The sequence below is a fragment of the Microplitis demolitor genome, chromosome 7 (genome assembly GCF_026212275.2).
Source record: "Microplitis demolitor isolate Queensland-Clemson2020A chromosome 7, iyMicDemo2.1a, whole genome shotgun sequence".
Classification (NCBI taxonomy): Eukaryota; Metazoa; Arthropoda; class Insecta; order Hymenoptera; family Braconidae; genus Microplitis; species Microplitis demolitor.
Window position 1 is genome coordinate 19,166,172 of NC_068551.1, and position 15,930 is coordinate 19,182,101.

At 33.9% G+C, this 15,930-nt stretch overlaps 3 protein-coding genes across 3 annotated transcripts; 1 reads left to right on the plus strand and 2 right to left on the minus strand.

The window, feature by feature from the left end:
* Nucleotides 1–88: 88 nt before the first annotated feature.
* Nucleotides 89–4,735, minus strand: LOC103575170 (uncharacterized). Its single transcript, XM_008554850.2, has 5 exons — nt 4,499–4,735; nt 2,962–3,840; nt 2,486–2,849; nt 2,105–2,408; nt 89–1,971 (listed from the first exon to the last, which is right to left on the minus strand). The coding sequence occupies exons 1-5, from the start codon at nt 4,624–4,626 to the stop codon at nt 1,883–1,885; spliced, it is 1,764 nt and encodes a 587-aa protein (XP_008553072.1). The 5' UTR covers nt 4,627–4,735; the 3' UTR covers nt 89–1,882.
* Nucleotides 4,736–4,974: 239 nt separating this feature from the next.
* Nucleotides 4,975–15,859, minus strand: LOC103575164 (DNA mismatch repair protein Msh2). The gene is made up of 8 exons (XM_008554837.2): nt 15,663–15,859; nt 15,523–15,572; nt 8,441–8,564; nt 8,039–8,307; nt 7,208–7,959; nt 6,927–7,141; nt 6,082–6,854; nt 4,975–5,829 (listed from the first exon to the last, which is right to left on the minus strand). The coding sequence occupies exons 1-8, from the start codon at nt 15,691–15,693 to the stop codon at nt 5,242–5,244; spliced, it is 2,802 nt and encodes a 933-aa protein (XP_008553059.1). The 5' UTR covers nt 15,694–15,859; the 3' UTR covers nt 4,975–5,241.
* Nucleotides 10,473–15,516, plus strand: LOC103575156 (filaggrin-2). The gene is made up of 2 exons (XM_008554825.1): nt 10,473–10,579; nt 10,667–15,516. The coding sequence occupies exon 2, from the start codon at nt 10,673–10,675 to the stop codon at nt 15,212–15,214; it is 4,542 nt and encodes a 1,513-aa protein (XP_008553047.1). The 5' UTR covers nt 10,473–10,579; nt 10,667–10,672; the 3' UTR covers nt 15,215–15,516.
* Nucleotides 15,860–15,930: the final 71 nt, after the last annotated feature.

A 15,930-nucleotide genomic window follows, 5' to 3' on the forward strand; every position in this document is an offset into this window, starting at 1 on the left:
ACAGAATAAATAAAAAAAATAATGAAAATTTTTTGTTTAAAAATTATTTTTTAAAAAAACATCAAGAAAATTTAAAAATCAATGGTTTACTTCTTACGATTTATATTTTCTGTTATAAATTTATGATTAAAGATATAAATTAAAAACATTTTTATTCACAAAGCATACAATTTTTAACAATAAATAATTAGTTATTACTATAACTATAATTAATTAATTAATTAATAAATTTTGAACAAAAAAAAAAATACATGGGCGCATGTATGTGTGTAAATACCTCGTGTAGTTTTCTTTAAAATATGTACTTTGATGTTTCTATTAAATAAATAATGTAAAGATATAATAAATATATGTGATATATTATTTATTATTTACAATAAATAAAAAATAATATTAATTACTCTTTTAAATGACATTAATAAGTTTATTAAAACAAACTAAATGAATAACATGGAATGTGGATGGAATATTAAGATGTCAATGAGATTCAATAACGTAATTATAAATATAAACAATAAGAGTCTGGGAATAATTAGTATGTGAAAATTATTCTTATCGGGCGAGGTAATGTTAATTGTTTGTAAATTATCAAATAATTATTTTAGTACTGAGTTTATAATCAAGTAGAAATTTAATTTGAATTTTAGCGGGATAATTTGAAAATTTAATTAAAAGAAATTTTGAATTATTTAATAATTTTTCATCAAATCGCGCTACTAATTCAAAAATTACATATTTTTATTCACGCTTTTGGCATCAAGGAGCTTCTTAAACCCAAAAGGACATAAAAATTCCCTTTTGTTAAAAAAGTATTCCCACACTCATAATAAACAATAATCATAAAACATTTTTTTATCTAAATAGAATATATATACTAATTAACATACGTAACTTGATTATGTATTTGTATGTAAAATAACAACAAAACTATATAATTTTTTTACACATCGAAAAAACAATTTAATTTAAATTATCAATATTCAATAATAATTTATAACTAATAAACAACCAGGCGCGCTTTGACTAGAAGGACCGCTATATTTATTTATATTTATATATTTATTCATACTTGTTTATTACTTTTAATTGATACTATTATAATTGTCTTAATCGTTTGGCAAGAAGTTTTTCATATAAATTTACAAAGTAGACCAAGAGTCTTGAAGTTTTGATTAAGCTTCCAATCTACATTTTACTTTTACTTGTTTATTTAAACTTTTATCTATTAATTTTATTATTCTCATCATATTATTATTATTATTAATATTAATATTATTTTCTCTTCACTATTAATTCCCGCGATAAAGCATTAATTTCTTAACTTATTTATTTACATGTCGATTAATAATGATCGATATACAGATCGAACGTATTATCGATAAGTGAAAAATAAAAGGGATTTATAATAAGTCATTTGGTTCTTAAATATTTAAATACTAATGTATACTATAAAATCTTCAACAAAAATATTAAACAAAATAACAAAATCTTTTAATTTAATTAATTAATTTAACTATTATTATATATATATGTTCATTATTTCAATTATCAATTCGCGGTTCGCGTCAATAAATTATTTAAATTAATTTTTAATGCCAAATATATTATCAATGTCATATTTATCAATGACTAAACTTTTTTATTAAATAATTTATCCTTTAGTCCGATTAATAAACAGTTAGTAGTTAATATGCAACGTGAGATAAACTATATTTAATCGTTATCAACATTCCACGATTTTTAAAATTACTTTATGTAAAAATCGTATTAATTACGGACGAATTTGTTACAATTAAACGATTACCTATTTGCCAATTTGTTTTTTTTTTCTTCAATGAGACATGCTTCATTATTTACCTAACAGTTAATTGCTTTTATGTAATTATTCCAAAGATTGACAGCCGAAGAGAACGTATTCCTCGCGGGAGAGCCAGAATGGATTGCCTTCGACATACTCAGGTGGTGTTTTATCTAAAAAATTTAAATATATGTATACATAAATATATATTGGATGACTATCAATTGCTTATCAAAAATATAAGAAGCCCTGATTATAAGTAATAAAAATTTTTATTTATTAACATGTTCGTAGAAAAATATTTACCAGGATGGACAGCTAACGGGACGTACGTTGATCCCATCGCAACATTCCAACTGTGTGTACCTGGACAACTTCTTACTTCAAGAACAGACTCATAGTCCGGCAAGGTTTCGCGCAAATCCTTTTTCAATCTCAGTGCAAAACCTGCTAGGTCGGTATTGCCACCCGTTAAAAGAATGTGCGACAAACAATCTTGCATCGTGTTCTCAGACAAACCGGCCGTCACGTCTTTTATTATTTGCGGCAGACCTAGACTGATGTACATCATCTCTGGAGCGACGTACAATTCTGGCCCTAATGAGACTTTCTATAAATAAAAGAAAATTATCAGCACTTACTTCAGTAAATAAAATAATTCAACAGAATTTCTACTAAAAATTTTACCCAAAACTGTTTGTATTCAGCGTAGCTGTCAACTCTCAAGTTAATATGCTCCCTTTTCGTCGGCCCTTTTCTCAGCTCTTCACTCTCAATATTGTAACTTAATCTGCATCTCTCTTTGACAGCCATCGTATCGAGATGTGAGATCGGGATCTGATGATACTCTTTAGGTTGCCAGTGCATGGCTTGCTTGAGATGATAAGCGACATGCCAGCCTCCAACTGGAAGCAATCGCCAGCGGTGTGGTATCACACGGCCTCCAATAACCACAGCGACAGTTGTGCTTAGAGCCCCGCTGTCTACTACCACACAAGTTTCAACATCAAGCATCGCACATGCCGCCAGCGGCTTTGGAACCAAGCATACTCTGCAATTTAAATAAATCGATCAATAGTGTCTCCTTTGGCGTCTTCTGTACCACTAATTGCCCATTAAACTAAATCAAATCAAATCAGTATTTAATTATAATTAGTACCTACCTGGCTACTTTAACTTCCTGGAAAAGATAATGAAGCAGCTGCTTTCTCAGTACCGGTTGCATCGCCAATGGCTCGCAGAACATCAATACAGCATTGGGTTTACGCAGAGTACCCGTGAGTTCCATTTGATGGAACAAGTGATCAACGAATGTCCTCAAGACTGAAAAAGACCCATCGCTAAGTAAAGCCTCTGCTGGACTGACTACGTCGACATTGGGAATCCCAAGTACTTCAATAGTGTCCGTGCAGTATCCGTTGACCAGCTTCTGGTACAAAGGATTAGCTCGGGTGTAGCACATCGCCTCCAGCGGATGCGTTATCAATCTCTTCTTTTCTCTATACAACTTAACAGAGTTACAAAATACACAGAAAGGTCCACTGGGACGGGGTATTTTAGTCGTTGTCAGTTCCGACAGCTTCAATGATTTAAGTTTCTTGGCTATTGATTTACAATCAGACTTAATGCGACTACTTGTACTGGTACCGGTGCCACCGCCACATACGTTCAACTTCTCACACGGTTTGTCAGCGGGTGGCGGGTGCGTATTTTGCACATGAGTTTTGCTGTCGCACTTGGGGATTCCGAACAACGAAAAATGCCTGCGTAATCCTGAATGCGGGGTTATTACCCATGTGTATTTATTCCCAATCTCGATTACGACTTTAGCACTGGAACCTTCGACGCAGTTACGCTGGCACGTGTACCCGCTGCAGTGATAGCATTTTGGAAATGTCCCTCCGTTGACATTCTCTCCAAGTGTTATCACCATATGCAGACGATAACACATTGCTTTGAAACTTACGCTGAGCAATTGTAAACATTTTATATCAGGAAATTTAAAGTGTACCTTTGATAATAGTTGTAACCATTTCATTTTCCTATTAAAAATAAATTAAATAAATATTTATTAAACGTCAATGCTTTCTTTTTTAAATAAATTAATTTGAGAGGGAATTTTAAAAAAATTTTTTAAATCTCAATGAAATGAAATTATTTCTGTCATTCAAATTTTTATTTTATTTAAAAAAAGTTTTGTATTTAAATTTAAAAAAAAAATAATTGTCATTGATTAAATAATTAATTATTGTGTTGATTTTTAATTTGTTTACAAAAAAAAAATCTGACGTCTACTGACTGTTATCATTAAAACTGTGATTTAAAAAAAATAAATAATTATTAAGCGTAAGGACAATTTTTTTTAAATAAACTAATTTGGGAGGGAATTTTAAAAATTTTTCAATGTCAATAAAAAAAAATTCCTGTCATTCGAATTTTTATTTCATTTAAAATAAGTTTTATATTTAAATTTAAAAAAAGTAATTATCATTAATTATTGTAGTGATTTTTTGAAAATAATTTTTAATTTGTTTATAAAATTTAAAAAAATCTGACATCTGCTGATTGTTATAAAAACTTTTGTAATTTAAAAAATTTAATATTTAAATAAAATAATGAATGTCTGAGTTGATAATTAAATTAATTATTATTAAAATAACAAAAAAGTGACATTTAAAGATGAAAGTTAACCTCACTTACCACAGATAGTCGGTGTCAGATGTTTTTCTTAAATATTTGCAGGTACTCCCGAACGCAATAATGTCAGGTACATCACAGTATAATAATATTTTAATCCATATTTCCTCAGGGAAGACTGCTGGATCCATTGTTAATTTATAATAAATAAATATTTTACAAACTTGTCAACGAATAAATTTATTAATAGTGACAGTACCAGTGTGTAGTGTGTGTGAGAAAAGAACCGAGTGTTTTATTTGCGACGACGTTAGCGAATGAGCGGAAAATTGACACTCCCTGAAGAGCCAATACGCTAGTCAAGTTCAAGGCTACGATTTTTTATTTCATTTATCATTCAATAAATATTTTAACGGGTTTAATTTAATGTTAATTAAATCACAGTAATTAATTTATTAATGGAATCATTTATTTGAGACATTGGTTTTAAATGTTTCACCGGAAATTATTTATTTTAATACTTTTTTTTTTTTTTTTAATACTGTTGATAACATGGCTATTTAAATTTATAAATACATAACTGATGTACACGTTTTATTTTTAGAAGTGCCTATTTTAATTATAAATAATTGATTTTAATTAAACGCTAGTTTGTTCAAACTTTAGTAATCATATGGACTATAATCTATAAGAGAGTTGAGCAAAATATGTGTTAGAATTATGGTAAAATTATAATTAAGTATACAAAAAATCTTATTATCTATTCGCGCGCAATTTTAATACTACTTAAATATTTAAAAATAATTTTATGAGGTAACAGATTTTGATTTAGACAACAAGGCTTCAATGTACGGATTTTTATGAGCGATTATTTCTTCTTTGTACTCATTGATTTTGGTCATCAACTCATCCTCAGGCAGTGACTGGTCCAGCTTTCGGCACTTGGCAGTAAATTCTTCAATCAGCGCATCAGCTTCGACGACAAATTTTCTTTTCTGAGCTGCGTCGTAGGGGCCTTCGAAAAACCCTTCATAGATGTGCTGATTCTCCTCTAGATCAGCGAGTTTCTTTTCTGCGTAATCAATTACTTCGGGAGGGAGGTTTACCATTCGGGCGACGTTTATTCCAAAGCTCTGATCGCTAACTCCGGGTTTTACGGCGTACAGAAATGTTACGTCCTCGCCTTTCACGAGAGCGGTTACGTGGTAATTTTTTACAGTCGGTATGTCTTCAGCGAGAATTGTAATTTCGTGGAAGTGGGTAGCGAAGAACGTGAAGGCCCGTGTATTTTTTGCTAAATCTTCAGCTATTGCCCAAGCTAAACCGCGACCGTCGTATGTTGACGTTCCTCTACCGAGTTCATCAATCAGAATAAGTGAATTTGATGTTGCAGTCTGAAAAAAAAATTTTTTTTATTAGCATTTATTTTTTATTAATAAGTAATTTCAGTATCAAGTTTCTGTCTGGCTGCTGATACTGAAATTTCAAGTTCCAATGCTGGTAATCATGAAAAATATTGAGTGTAACTCAAAATGAAACAAAATTTCAGACTGCGGGTGATGTTAGCCAACTTCACCCTGGTGTGAAATCATTTTCTTTCATCCCTGTCACACAATATACTGTAAAATTGATAAATAAATAATTACTCTCATGATGTAGGCCATCTCAATCATTTCAGCCATGAAAGTAGACAGCCCTTTAAAAGGAGAATCCTCAGCACCAACTCTAGCAAAGATACAATCAACCATAGACATTGTTGCTTCATCACAAGGTACAAAACTTCCTATGTGAGCAAGAAGAACAACTATCCCAGCTGTTTTCAAATGAGTACTTTTACCACCCATGTTCGGACCAGTTATGATATGAAATTCCGACTCGCCGCGTTTGAATTCAATATCATTAGCAATGTAATGAACATCCTCCTGTCCTTCGACACAAGGATGTCGCGCCTGGGTGAATTTCATCACTCCAGTGTCACTGGGCATCATTTTCGGACGGACGTACGTCTTCTGTGTGCTAGTAGCGGCTACGGCGAATGCACAGAGCACATCCAGAATGGCAACAACTCCAGCAATATTTTTCATCGTCGAACAATATCCGATAGCGAGATTTATCACTTCTACGACAATTAATCTCTGCTCTGCCTCATATTTTTCTTTATCATCCAAGTACTCTTGATTCAACGATTCTAATATTCCATTGCGGAATTTAACGCCGCTTTTAATTGAATCAAATACTGTGTAATTTTTGTTTTTTCTCACAGTCTTCTCTTCTTTCAACGTTACTCGGAAATAGTATCCCTGCTGGGCAGTACATTCTAATTTGATCGTTTTTTCAGCTTCTAATCCTAAGTCTTCAGCAGCTTTAGCTAATTGTGACCTCATTTTCTTCTTCAACTTTTCAATTGATTCATTTAATTCTAGTAAATAAACAAACAAAATCAATAAATTAATTAATAGTCTAATTATTTAAAAGTTCTGTAAATATTTACCAGTCAAATCACTGCTGTAAGATGGCTTAATAAAATATTCTCCAGTTTCCACAGCATCAAAATCAACAGTCTCTTCAACCATCTGCTGATATTTATCCATATCGGTAACATTTTCTCTCAGTGGTTCTAAAATTATTGACTTCAATGCTGCTGGAGTAGAATCGTCATTTAAAGCTTCAATTAATTGAGGAAGACGGCTTACACAGTCGTAAATTCTGCAATAAATATTTATTTATAGAAATTAAATATTCAATTACTTTAAATAAAATAAATAAACTCACTTGTAAATATCACGAAGGCGCGCTTTTTTTCGTAGTAATTTTTTAGCCAGTTGTTCTAAGTCAGGAACTTGTCTCAGGTATTCATTACTGACTTCGGAACGAACGCTGCTGTTGTTAACGAAGTACTCGACGATATCATGACGTTCTTGAATGAGGGCGAGATCTTGGAGCGGTTGTTTCAACCAGAGACTAAGAAGTCGATGACCCTGAGGAGTTTTGCACTTGTCCAGCAGCTCGTGGATACTGGTAGGAGCGCCTCTGTTCCCTCCCAGTCGGTACTCGGGAGGTGGATCGACGTTCAAAGCTCTTATTGCCGCGGAATCGAGCTTCAGAAAATGGTACTGCTTGAGATCTTCAATTTTATACTGACCCAAGTTTCCCTGATCGGTCAGTAATTCTAAATATTTAATTATACCAGCAGTCGCGGCCATTGCGTGCTCTAAATTAGTCTCTGGGTAAATATGCGCGCTCTCTTTCTCGCCTTCTTTGAATTTCAACAGCACATTTAGATCGTCTATCAATGAGTCTTTTTCAAAATCTTTTTTCTTCTTCAGGGTAACCATCACGTTGTTTCGCTCAATTATGCCCTTGATGGTCTCGAAGTCTTGGCTGTTTTCGCTTTGAACAAGCAGACATTCTTTGGGTGAATTGGTGACTGTGAGGGCCTCAAGGTTGGAAAATGCTTCGTCGTCCATGAATTGCGCGACGCGAATTACTGATGACATTGTGTCGATACAACTCAATCCAACCACCTAAAATCCAAAGAAAAATTTGTTTAATTAATATTTTTTTTCCTGATTAATTAAATTATCAACAAATAAAGTTAATTACTTTGGATTTTCCTTCCATTCCCATAATTACAGCCATGATAGCTCCGTTGGCAATGACATCAGCCTGACTATCACCAGAATCAAAAAGTATTTCTTCAAATTGACTTAAATTACCAGGTGATCCTTTGTATTCAACTTCCCAACAACGATTCCTTCCTGTTCCTTTATCCTCATATACTTCGACTCTGTATCTCTTAACTAGCAATAGATCTTTGATAAGATTTTCAAAGTTTGCTTTGTTCACCAGTACACTTTCCAGTTTATTCGGATCTATAACACCAATAATCAGTTGTCATGTTAAAGATTTTCATGGAAATTTAAAAGAAATTACTGGAGTTTATTAAAAAATTCTTTGAAGTTTAATAAGAGCTGGGTTTAAAAGTAATTAAAAAAATAAATTTACCAGCTCCAATCATTTTACACGACGATGTAGTTTTGAAAACCTCATTGGAAACAAACAGTGCATCTTCCCCATGACAAGTATAGTAATCATTTCGTTTAAAAAACCTTATGGTGCTGCTGGATTTCTGTAAGAAAAATATATGTATATATATATATATATATATATTAAAAATAAATAAATATTAATTAAAAGTCAGGTCAGTTCGGCAGCTGGGTATTTCCAATTATATTTTTCCCCAACGAAAGCGTACTATCAAAACAATATCAAACGCCTTGACCCCTCTATAATACCAGACACAAACAATTCCTATTTTAATCCAATCATTCTTGACCCACTTGTTAATTAACTTACAATACATATATTTATTTACTTAATTTTTTTATTCAATTTTTAATTTACAGAAAATCCCAAATTATGATTCATAATTATCGCACGTGTCATTTCATTTTATTTAGATATATGTGGACATAAATCATAAATTTATTCCTGCTAAATTTATATCTCCAGAAAATTTTTTAAAAAGTTTTTTAAGGTCAGTCTATCAGCGGGTCAGAGATCAGAGCTCACTTACGCACGAATTCAAAGAAATTCGATCAAAAAACTTTATAATAAAATAAGTAAATTATAATAATAATGATTTATTGTTTATATTTATCGGTAATTATATATTCAAGTTTAATTGTAATAAATTTTTGAAAATTATAAAAAAGGGAAAAAAAAAAATGAAAAATTACTTTTACTTTAAAATTCAACTTTTAATTCTGGGATATTTATTTTTGAATTTGAAAAAATTATTTTTTTATTTTTAAAAATTATCATAAATTTTCAATTTTGAATAAAAAATTAATTTGGTCTGATGCTGGTACAGAAAACTAGTGAAATATTATCGATAAATTAAATTTGACTTGATATGGATCGAAAATGTCTTTTGTTAAATTAAAATTTAAATAATAATAATAATAATGATTATTATTAGTTTGAGTTATTAATAACAATTATTCAGCCATGAGATCATTCCCGCGCCTCCAGTTCTGCAAATATTCCTGACAGTACTGACAACTAAATTATAATTTAAATCAGAATAAGAATTTCCTATTTATTATTAAGCGAATAATTTATAAATTATGATAACTTTTATAAAATAGGTATTACGTAATGTGATGGAGTTGAACCGATTGTGAAATGGATGGAGTATAAATAAAATTTAAAAAATACTTCTAGCCCGTGATCCAATCCGATTAATAATAAACGATGATAGAGACGGGTTCATACAAGGGAAGGTCAATCTGTATCTTAATTAGGGTATCAATTTCTTATCTGCGGTAAACTATCGACTACTTTAAAGTTTTTAATAAAATTTCAAGGTCTAATAATATTTCTATTACATTCATTACTTATAAAAAAATATATCGAGTATTTGCAGATGTCTGACATAAGAATCTTGGCATCCTTGGCTACCTGGAATCACTCAGTTCATTAAATCTTTAGATTAATACCGATGACACATCAAACCACATATTCACTTACAATTAAAATTTGAATTATGGGGATTGGACGTTAATTTAAACAGTAATTAATATTAGATTAATTAATTATTTTATTTTATTGTAATTTTTTTTTATCAAGAATTAAAATTTTAAATTTTTGTATTTTTTTCCCGGGCAACTGAATAAAAATTTTTTTAAATTATTTAGTATTAATTTTTATTTAAATTAATTTCCAAATTTGATTTATTTTTTAATTATTTTATAATTATGAGTAAAATATCAACATCATTATAATAAATCATCAGCTGCCACTTGAATGATTTAAAAATAATTAATTAATTATTGTTAATAAACGAATGATTATTGATATGCCAGTATCATTTTTATTTATAATTGTCTTGAGAAATTAATTTACTGAGAAAAGTGATAAAAAACCCTGTGGTGAAGATGTGGGTAATAACGTCAGAGTGCAGCTGAGAATTATAAAAGATAGAGTATGCCCTCAAATGTCATTACTCAGAACAAGTAGAGGGGCAGAAAACATAAATTGAATGACCGGTCATAAAAACATTTAATACGTAAGTTAATATTTAAACTGTCAGCATCTAAACAACATAATTGTCTTATTTTTCTCTGGTCTACTGTAATTTAGGTGAGTTAATCCTTAGAAATTATAAATTATAACAAACAGATATTAATTAATAATGATGATGATGAATTGATTATTTATTTTTTTTAGACCAGAATGTTAAAAAAATTGCTGATTATTTTTGGAGCAATAGCTTGTGGATCAGCAGCTCCAAGTTGTATCGATTTATGTGGCCCAGGATCAGTGAATACTCAAGCGTCGGAATCATTGACGGCATTCAGAACTCACAGTTCTGTAGGACAGCAACACGAAACGCTGCATGATCTTCATCAATCGCTGACAGATCAACTGCAGTCTTCACAAATCAACGTAGACTTCAATCGTCCAGGGAATTGGACTGATCACAAAGACTACAGGACACCTGACGGCGCTGGAGAAGTCCACGAAGAAGCTGGACAGCTGGTAAATGGTGGTGCTAAAGTACGTTATTATAAAAAAAAATACGCCGCTTCTTATGGTAGCGGAAGTGCCAATAATTTAGGACTTGGAGATGCTTTGGAAAGTGACAGTTTGTTGCGCGGCGATTTACTGAATTCTCGTAGCACTGTCGGACACACTGATGTCCATAGCTATGGACACCGAGCGTATGATGAGAGACGTCAGGATTCATCAAGATTCCAAGATCTTGAGACTACTGGAACTCAAGTACATGATAGCACTCGAGTAACTGGTGCTGCGAACACTGGAGACTGGAGTAGACACGACACATATGGAGTTGATGGTGGTCGTGGGAGAGTTTACGAAGAAGAGGGCCAGTATTCTCAAGGACCAGCTAAAGTACGTTACTACAAAAAAAATTATACATCAAGTTACAGCACCAGTGGAGCGCCTGGAATCATTCCTTTGACTGGAGTCGCTGATCTAGAGACTCAGGCTCGTCAACTCGAGTCGCAATTGAGTCAGCTTAGCAGGGATCTTCAGCACACCCAAGTTTCTCAGTCCCAGAATATTCATAAAGACAGTTTTCACCGTGATACCACTGCTAGACAAAGTGAATACGGACGAGTTTATAATGATAATGATTACTCTCAGCATTATGACCGTCCAGTTGCTACTACGGAGCAAAGATATGAGCATTCTTCGAGAAAAGAATCTACAGTCAGGTCTGGCGGTAGTTATGCTCCTGTGCAACCTGTGACTAGTTTTAATTACGCTGTACCGGACACAGTTGGAGCTCAGACTCATCGCACTGAACATACTCAGCATACTCAGCAGTCGCATACTTATACTCCAACCCAAGTGGTCCAAACACATCAGACGCATGTTCCTGTTCAACCTGTCACACATTTTAGTTATGTAGTACCAGATACTGAGCTTGAAGCAGTTGGATCTCAGAGCCAACGTACAGAACATACTCAACATATTCAGCAGACACATCAGACTCATGTTCCTATTCAACCTGTGACACATTTTAATTATGTGATACCAGATGTTGAGCTTGAAGCAGTTGGATCTCAGACCCAACGTACTGAACATACTCAACATACTCAGCAGACACATCAGACGCATGGTTATGTTCCAAGCCAAGTAGTCCAAACACATCAGACTCACCAAGAAACTGATAGCATTGCTCGTGTTCCTTTGCACCGCGTTAACAATTACGGCGGTAGCACTTACAGAGATGAATCCCGAAGACAAGAGCTAGTTAGTGAAGGACAAACTTCACATCAGTTGCGAGATGATGCGCAGTATGTTTACAGTCAACCTGAATTGAGTCGCGTGGTTCAAACTCACCCTGGCAAACGCGTTGAAGAGCACTGGAGTTCCAGTTCTAGACACAGAGTCGAATCAACGATTCCACATCACATTGATACAGTTCCAATTATAGATGTAGGTATTAGTCATCAGAAAATCAACCAGCTTAACGGCGGATTACATTCTGGGTACGCTGATGGTTTGAACCAGGCTAATACGCGGATATCAGGTGGATCTTCATCTTCGTATCATCATGAGGAGTTTGGAACTGGTGGTAGTTATCATGTTGGTGCTGTTCATATGGGACATCAAGCTGCTGATTGTGACACTGAGGGTCAACAGAGTTCAGGGTATACGAGGAGATATAAGAGAGGTGTTGAGTTTGGGCAGCAAACTGAGAACTTGAATAGAATTCAGGGTCAAGGTCAATGGGGTCAAGTTGAAGGTCATCAACATCAAGATTATGATCATCATAGTCACCCACATCAAGATTATGATCATCATAGTCATCCACATCAAGATGATGACCGTCATAGACATTCTAACCAAGATTATGATCACAGAAATGGTGGAGGTTATCAGCATCAGAGTCATGAAGGACATCCACATCAGGATGACGATCGCCATAGACATTCTGGTCAAGATTATGATCACAGAAATGGTGGAGGTTATCAGAGTCATGAAGGACATCCGCATCAAGATGATGACCGTTATAGACATCTACAGCAAGATTATCTCCGTTATAAGCGTGAACAAAGTCCTCAGCAGTATGAAGATTTGAATCAGCATAGCGACATTGGGTTTGGAGACTTAACTCATCATCAATCGGGAGACTTTGATTTTGGTCAACAGCATGTGGAAAATCTAGAATTGGAGTCACAAAAAACTGAAGATTTGCATCAACAGACTCAGGGGTTTGATCTTTGGGATAAGCAGTCGGGAAATTTGGAACTTGGACAACAAACTGAAGACTTTTCACAGCAAGATCATCGTTTGGATGATTTTAGTCAACATTTGGGAAATTATGAATTTGGGCGACATCTATCAGGAGATCTAGAACTTGGCCAACAAACAGAAGATTTTTCGCAACAAACTCATAAATTTGATGATTTTACCCAGCAACAAGCAGGAAAACTTGAACTTGGTCAGCATCACTACCAAGACATGGGAGGATTAGAATTTGGTCAACAAACTGAAGATTTATCTCAACAAACTGACAAATTTGATGATTTCAGTCAACATCAATCAAGAAAACTCGAATTTGGACAACATCATCAGCAACATACAGGAAGCTTGGAATTCGGTCAACAAACTGAAGATTTGTCACAACAAACTCATAAATTCGATGATTTTAGTCCACACGCAAGTGATCTGGAATTTGGTCAACATGAGCAACAACATCTAGGAGGATTAGAATTGGGTCAGCAAACTGACAAGTTTGATTTCAGTCAACATCAATCAGGAAAACTTGAATTTGGTCAACATCATTATCAACACTTAGGAGGAATAGATTTGGGTCAGCAAACTGAAGATTTGTCACAACAAACTCATAAATTTGATGATTTTACGCAGCAACAAGCAGGAAAACTTGAATTTGGTCAGCATCATCAACAGCATACAGGAAGCTTGGAATTCGGTCAACAAACTGAAGATTTTTCACAGCAAACTCATAAACTTGATGAGTTAAGTCAACACTCAGGTGACTTAGAATTTAGTCGACACCATCAGCAACATACAGGAAGCTTGGAACTAGGTCAACAAACGGAAGATTTTTCTCAGGACACTCATAAATTTGATGATTTCAGTCAACACACAGGTGATCTCGAGTTTGGTCAACAACACCTAGGAGGATTAGAACTGGGTCAGCAAACTGAAGATTTGTCACAGCAAACTCACAAATTCGATGATTTTACTCAGCAACAAGCGGGAAAACTTGAATTCGGTCAGCATCATCAGCAACACTCAGGAGAAATAGATTTAGGCCAACAAACAGAAGATTTATCTCAGCAAACTCATAAATTCGATGAGTTTGGTCAACACTCAGGTGACCTAGAATTTGGTCAACAACATTTAGGAGGATTAGAATTTGGCCAACAAACGGAAGATTTATCTCAGCAAACTCACAAATTTGATGAATTCACTCTACATCAATCAGGAAATTTTGAATTCGGTCAAGAACACACTGGGAAATTTGAATTCGGTAAAGAGACCCAAGAAACCTCACAATTAGGGTTTGACAAACAAAACCAACAAACAACTGGCTTCAGTCCATCAACGAATTATCCTCGAGAATTTAAACCAGCTCCCAAACCCACTCCGCGGTCTCAACGAATCGGCAATCCATCACGTGGCGACATTGAATCAGTGACAGTTCCAGCAGATCCAGTGGGTCCAATCGGCCCAGTGACTGTTCCAGTGAGGCCGGTTAAGGGAGGCCGAAGGTTCAAGCCTCTAGGAGTACCAGCTCAATACCGAAACGACGTTCCATCCGAAGGAGTCCTAAGCCTCGAAGAACAATCTTTCCAATCTGCAGACTCCGGCAACCTCTGGCATCAGTCTCACCACCCAGGCGACTTGACAAGCGATTACCCTCAAGGACAGCACTCCCAGATTGACGGAGTCACCTTCCAACCCAGAATCCTAGAAGCCTACGGCGGCAAAGGTCCCTACGAAGCCGGCCACCAGCAGGACATCTTCTCAGGCATCAAACCCAACCCATCAGCAACACTCGCCCCCCAATCTCACGGCAACGACCCCTGGGAAATTCGTGAAGCCTCTGAACAGTTTTCGTCCCATCGCATTCCATCTCTTGATACTGTACCCGAGTCAACAACTCAATCACCTGAAACTACTCCAGCGCCAGGCTTCTGGAAAAAACTAGGCAACAAAATAACAACCTCCTACGAGAAAGCCAAAGAAAAACTCTCAGACACCTTTGGATAATCATTTACTTCATCCCTCACCTCATTTCAATATATATTTTTAATTACATACATACTTATATATTTATAAATATTTTTTTTCATTACCGCACAGAATAAAGTTGAGTCGAGAAAATATTTTTTCAGTCGAAAATTCTTTTTTCTGTGTAAAGTTTACAGAACTGGCCATTTAATATTTTTTTCAATTCATTAGACTTAATTCAATGGTCCTTTAGTATTACATAACTTAACAGTTAATAAACAATAAATGTTACATATTTAAATATATGAATAAAATTAAACAAATAGATAAAAGCAATAAATATTTACCTCTGGAAGAGTTTTAAAAAATCTCACAAATGTTTGTTGTCCATTTTGATCTGTAATAACCACATTATTTTGTACTATAGCTCATTAACTTTATAAATAAAAATAATAATTATTATTAATGGTATTTTTCCAATACATACCCATTCCAAAAATGACTTTTTTATCTGCCATTTTTATGTAATAACAATTAACTGACAATAAATATTAATAAGTTAAATTTATTGATGCTCTACGATGTCTAACAAAAGATTTTACGCTGCGCTTTTGCTTTGTGTTGGCATTTGCTTGACGCAGGAATTTGCGCGGGTTTTCGGCTTGTACACAATCCCCACATCACATTCTGACCAATGTATGTTTCGTTAAAATACGTTTCCATGAAGCAACAAAATCCCAGCTCCCTTAAAATGG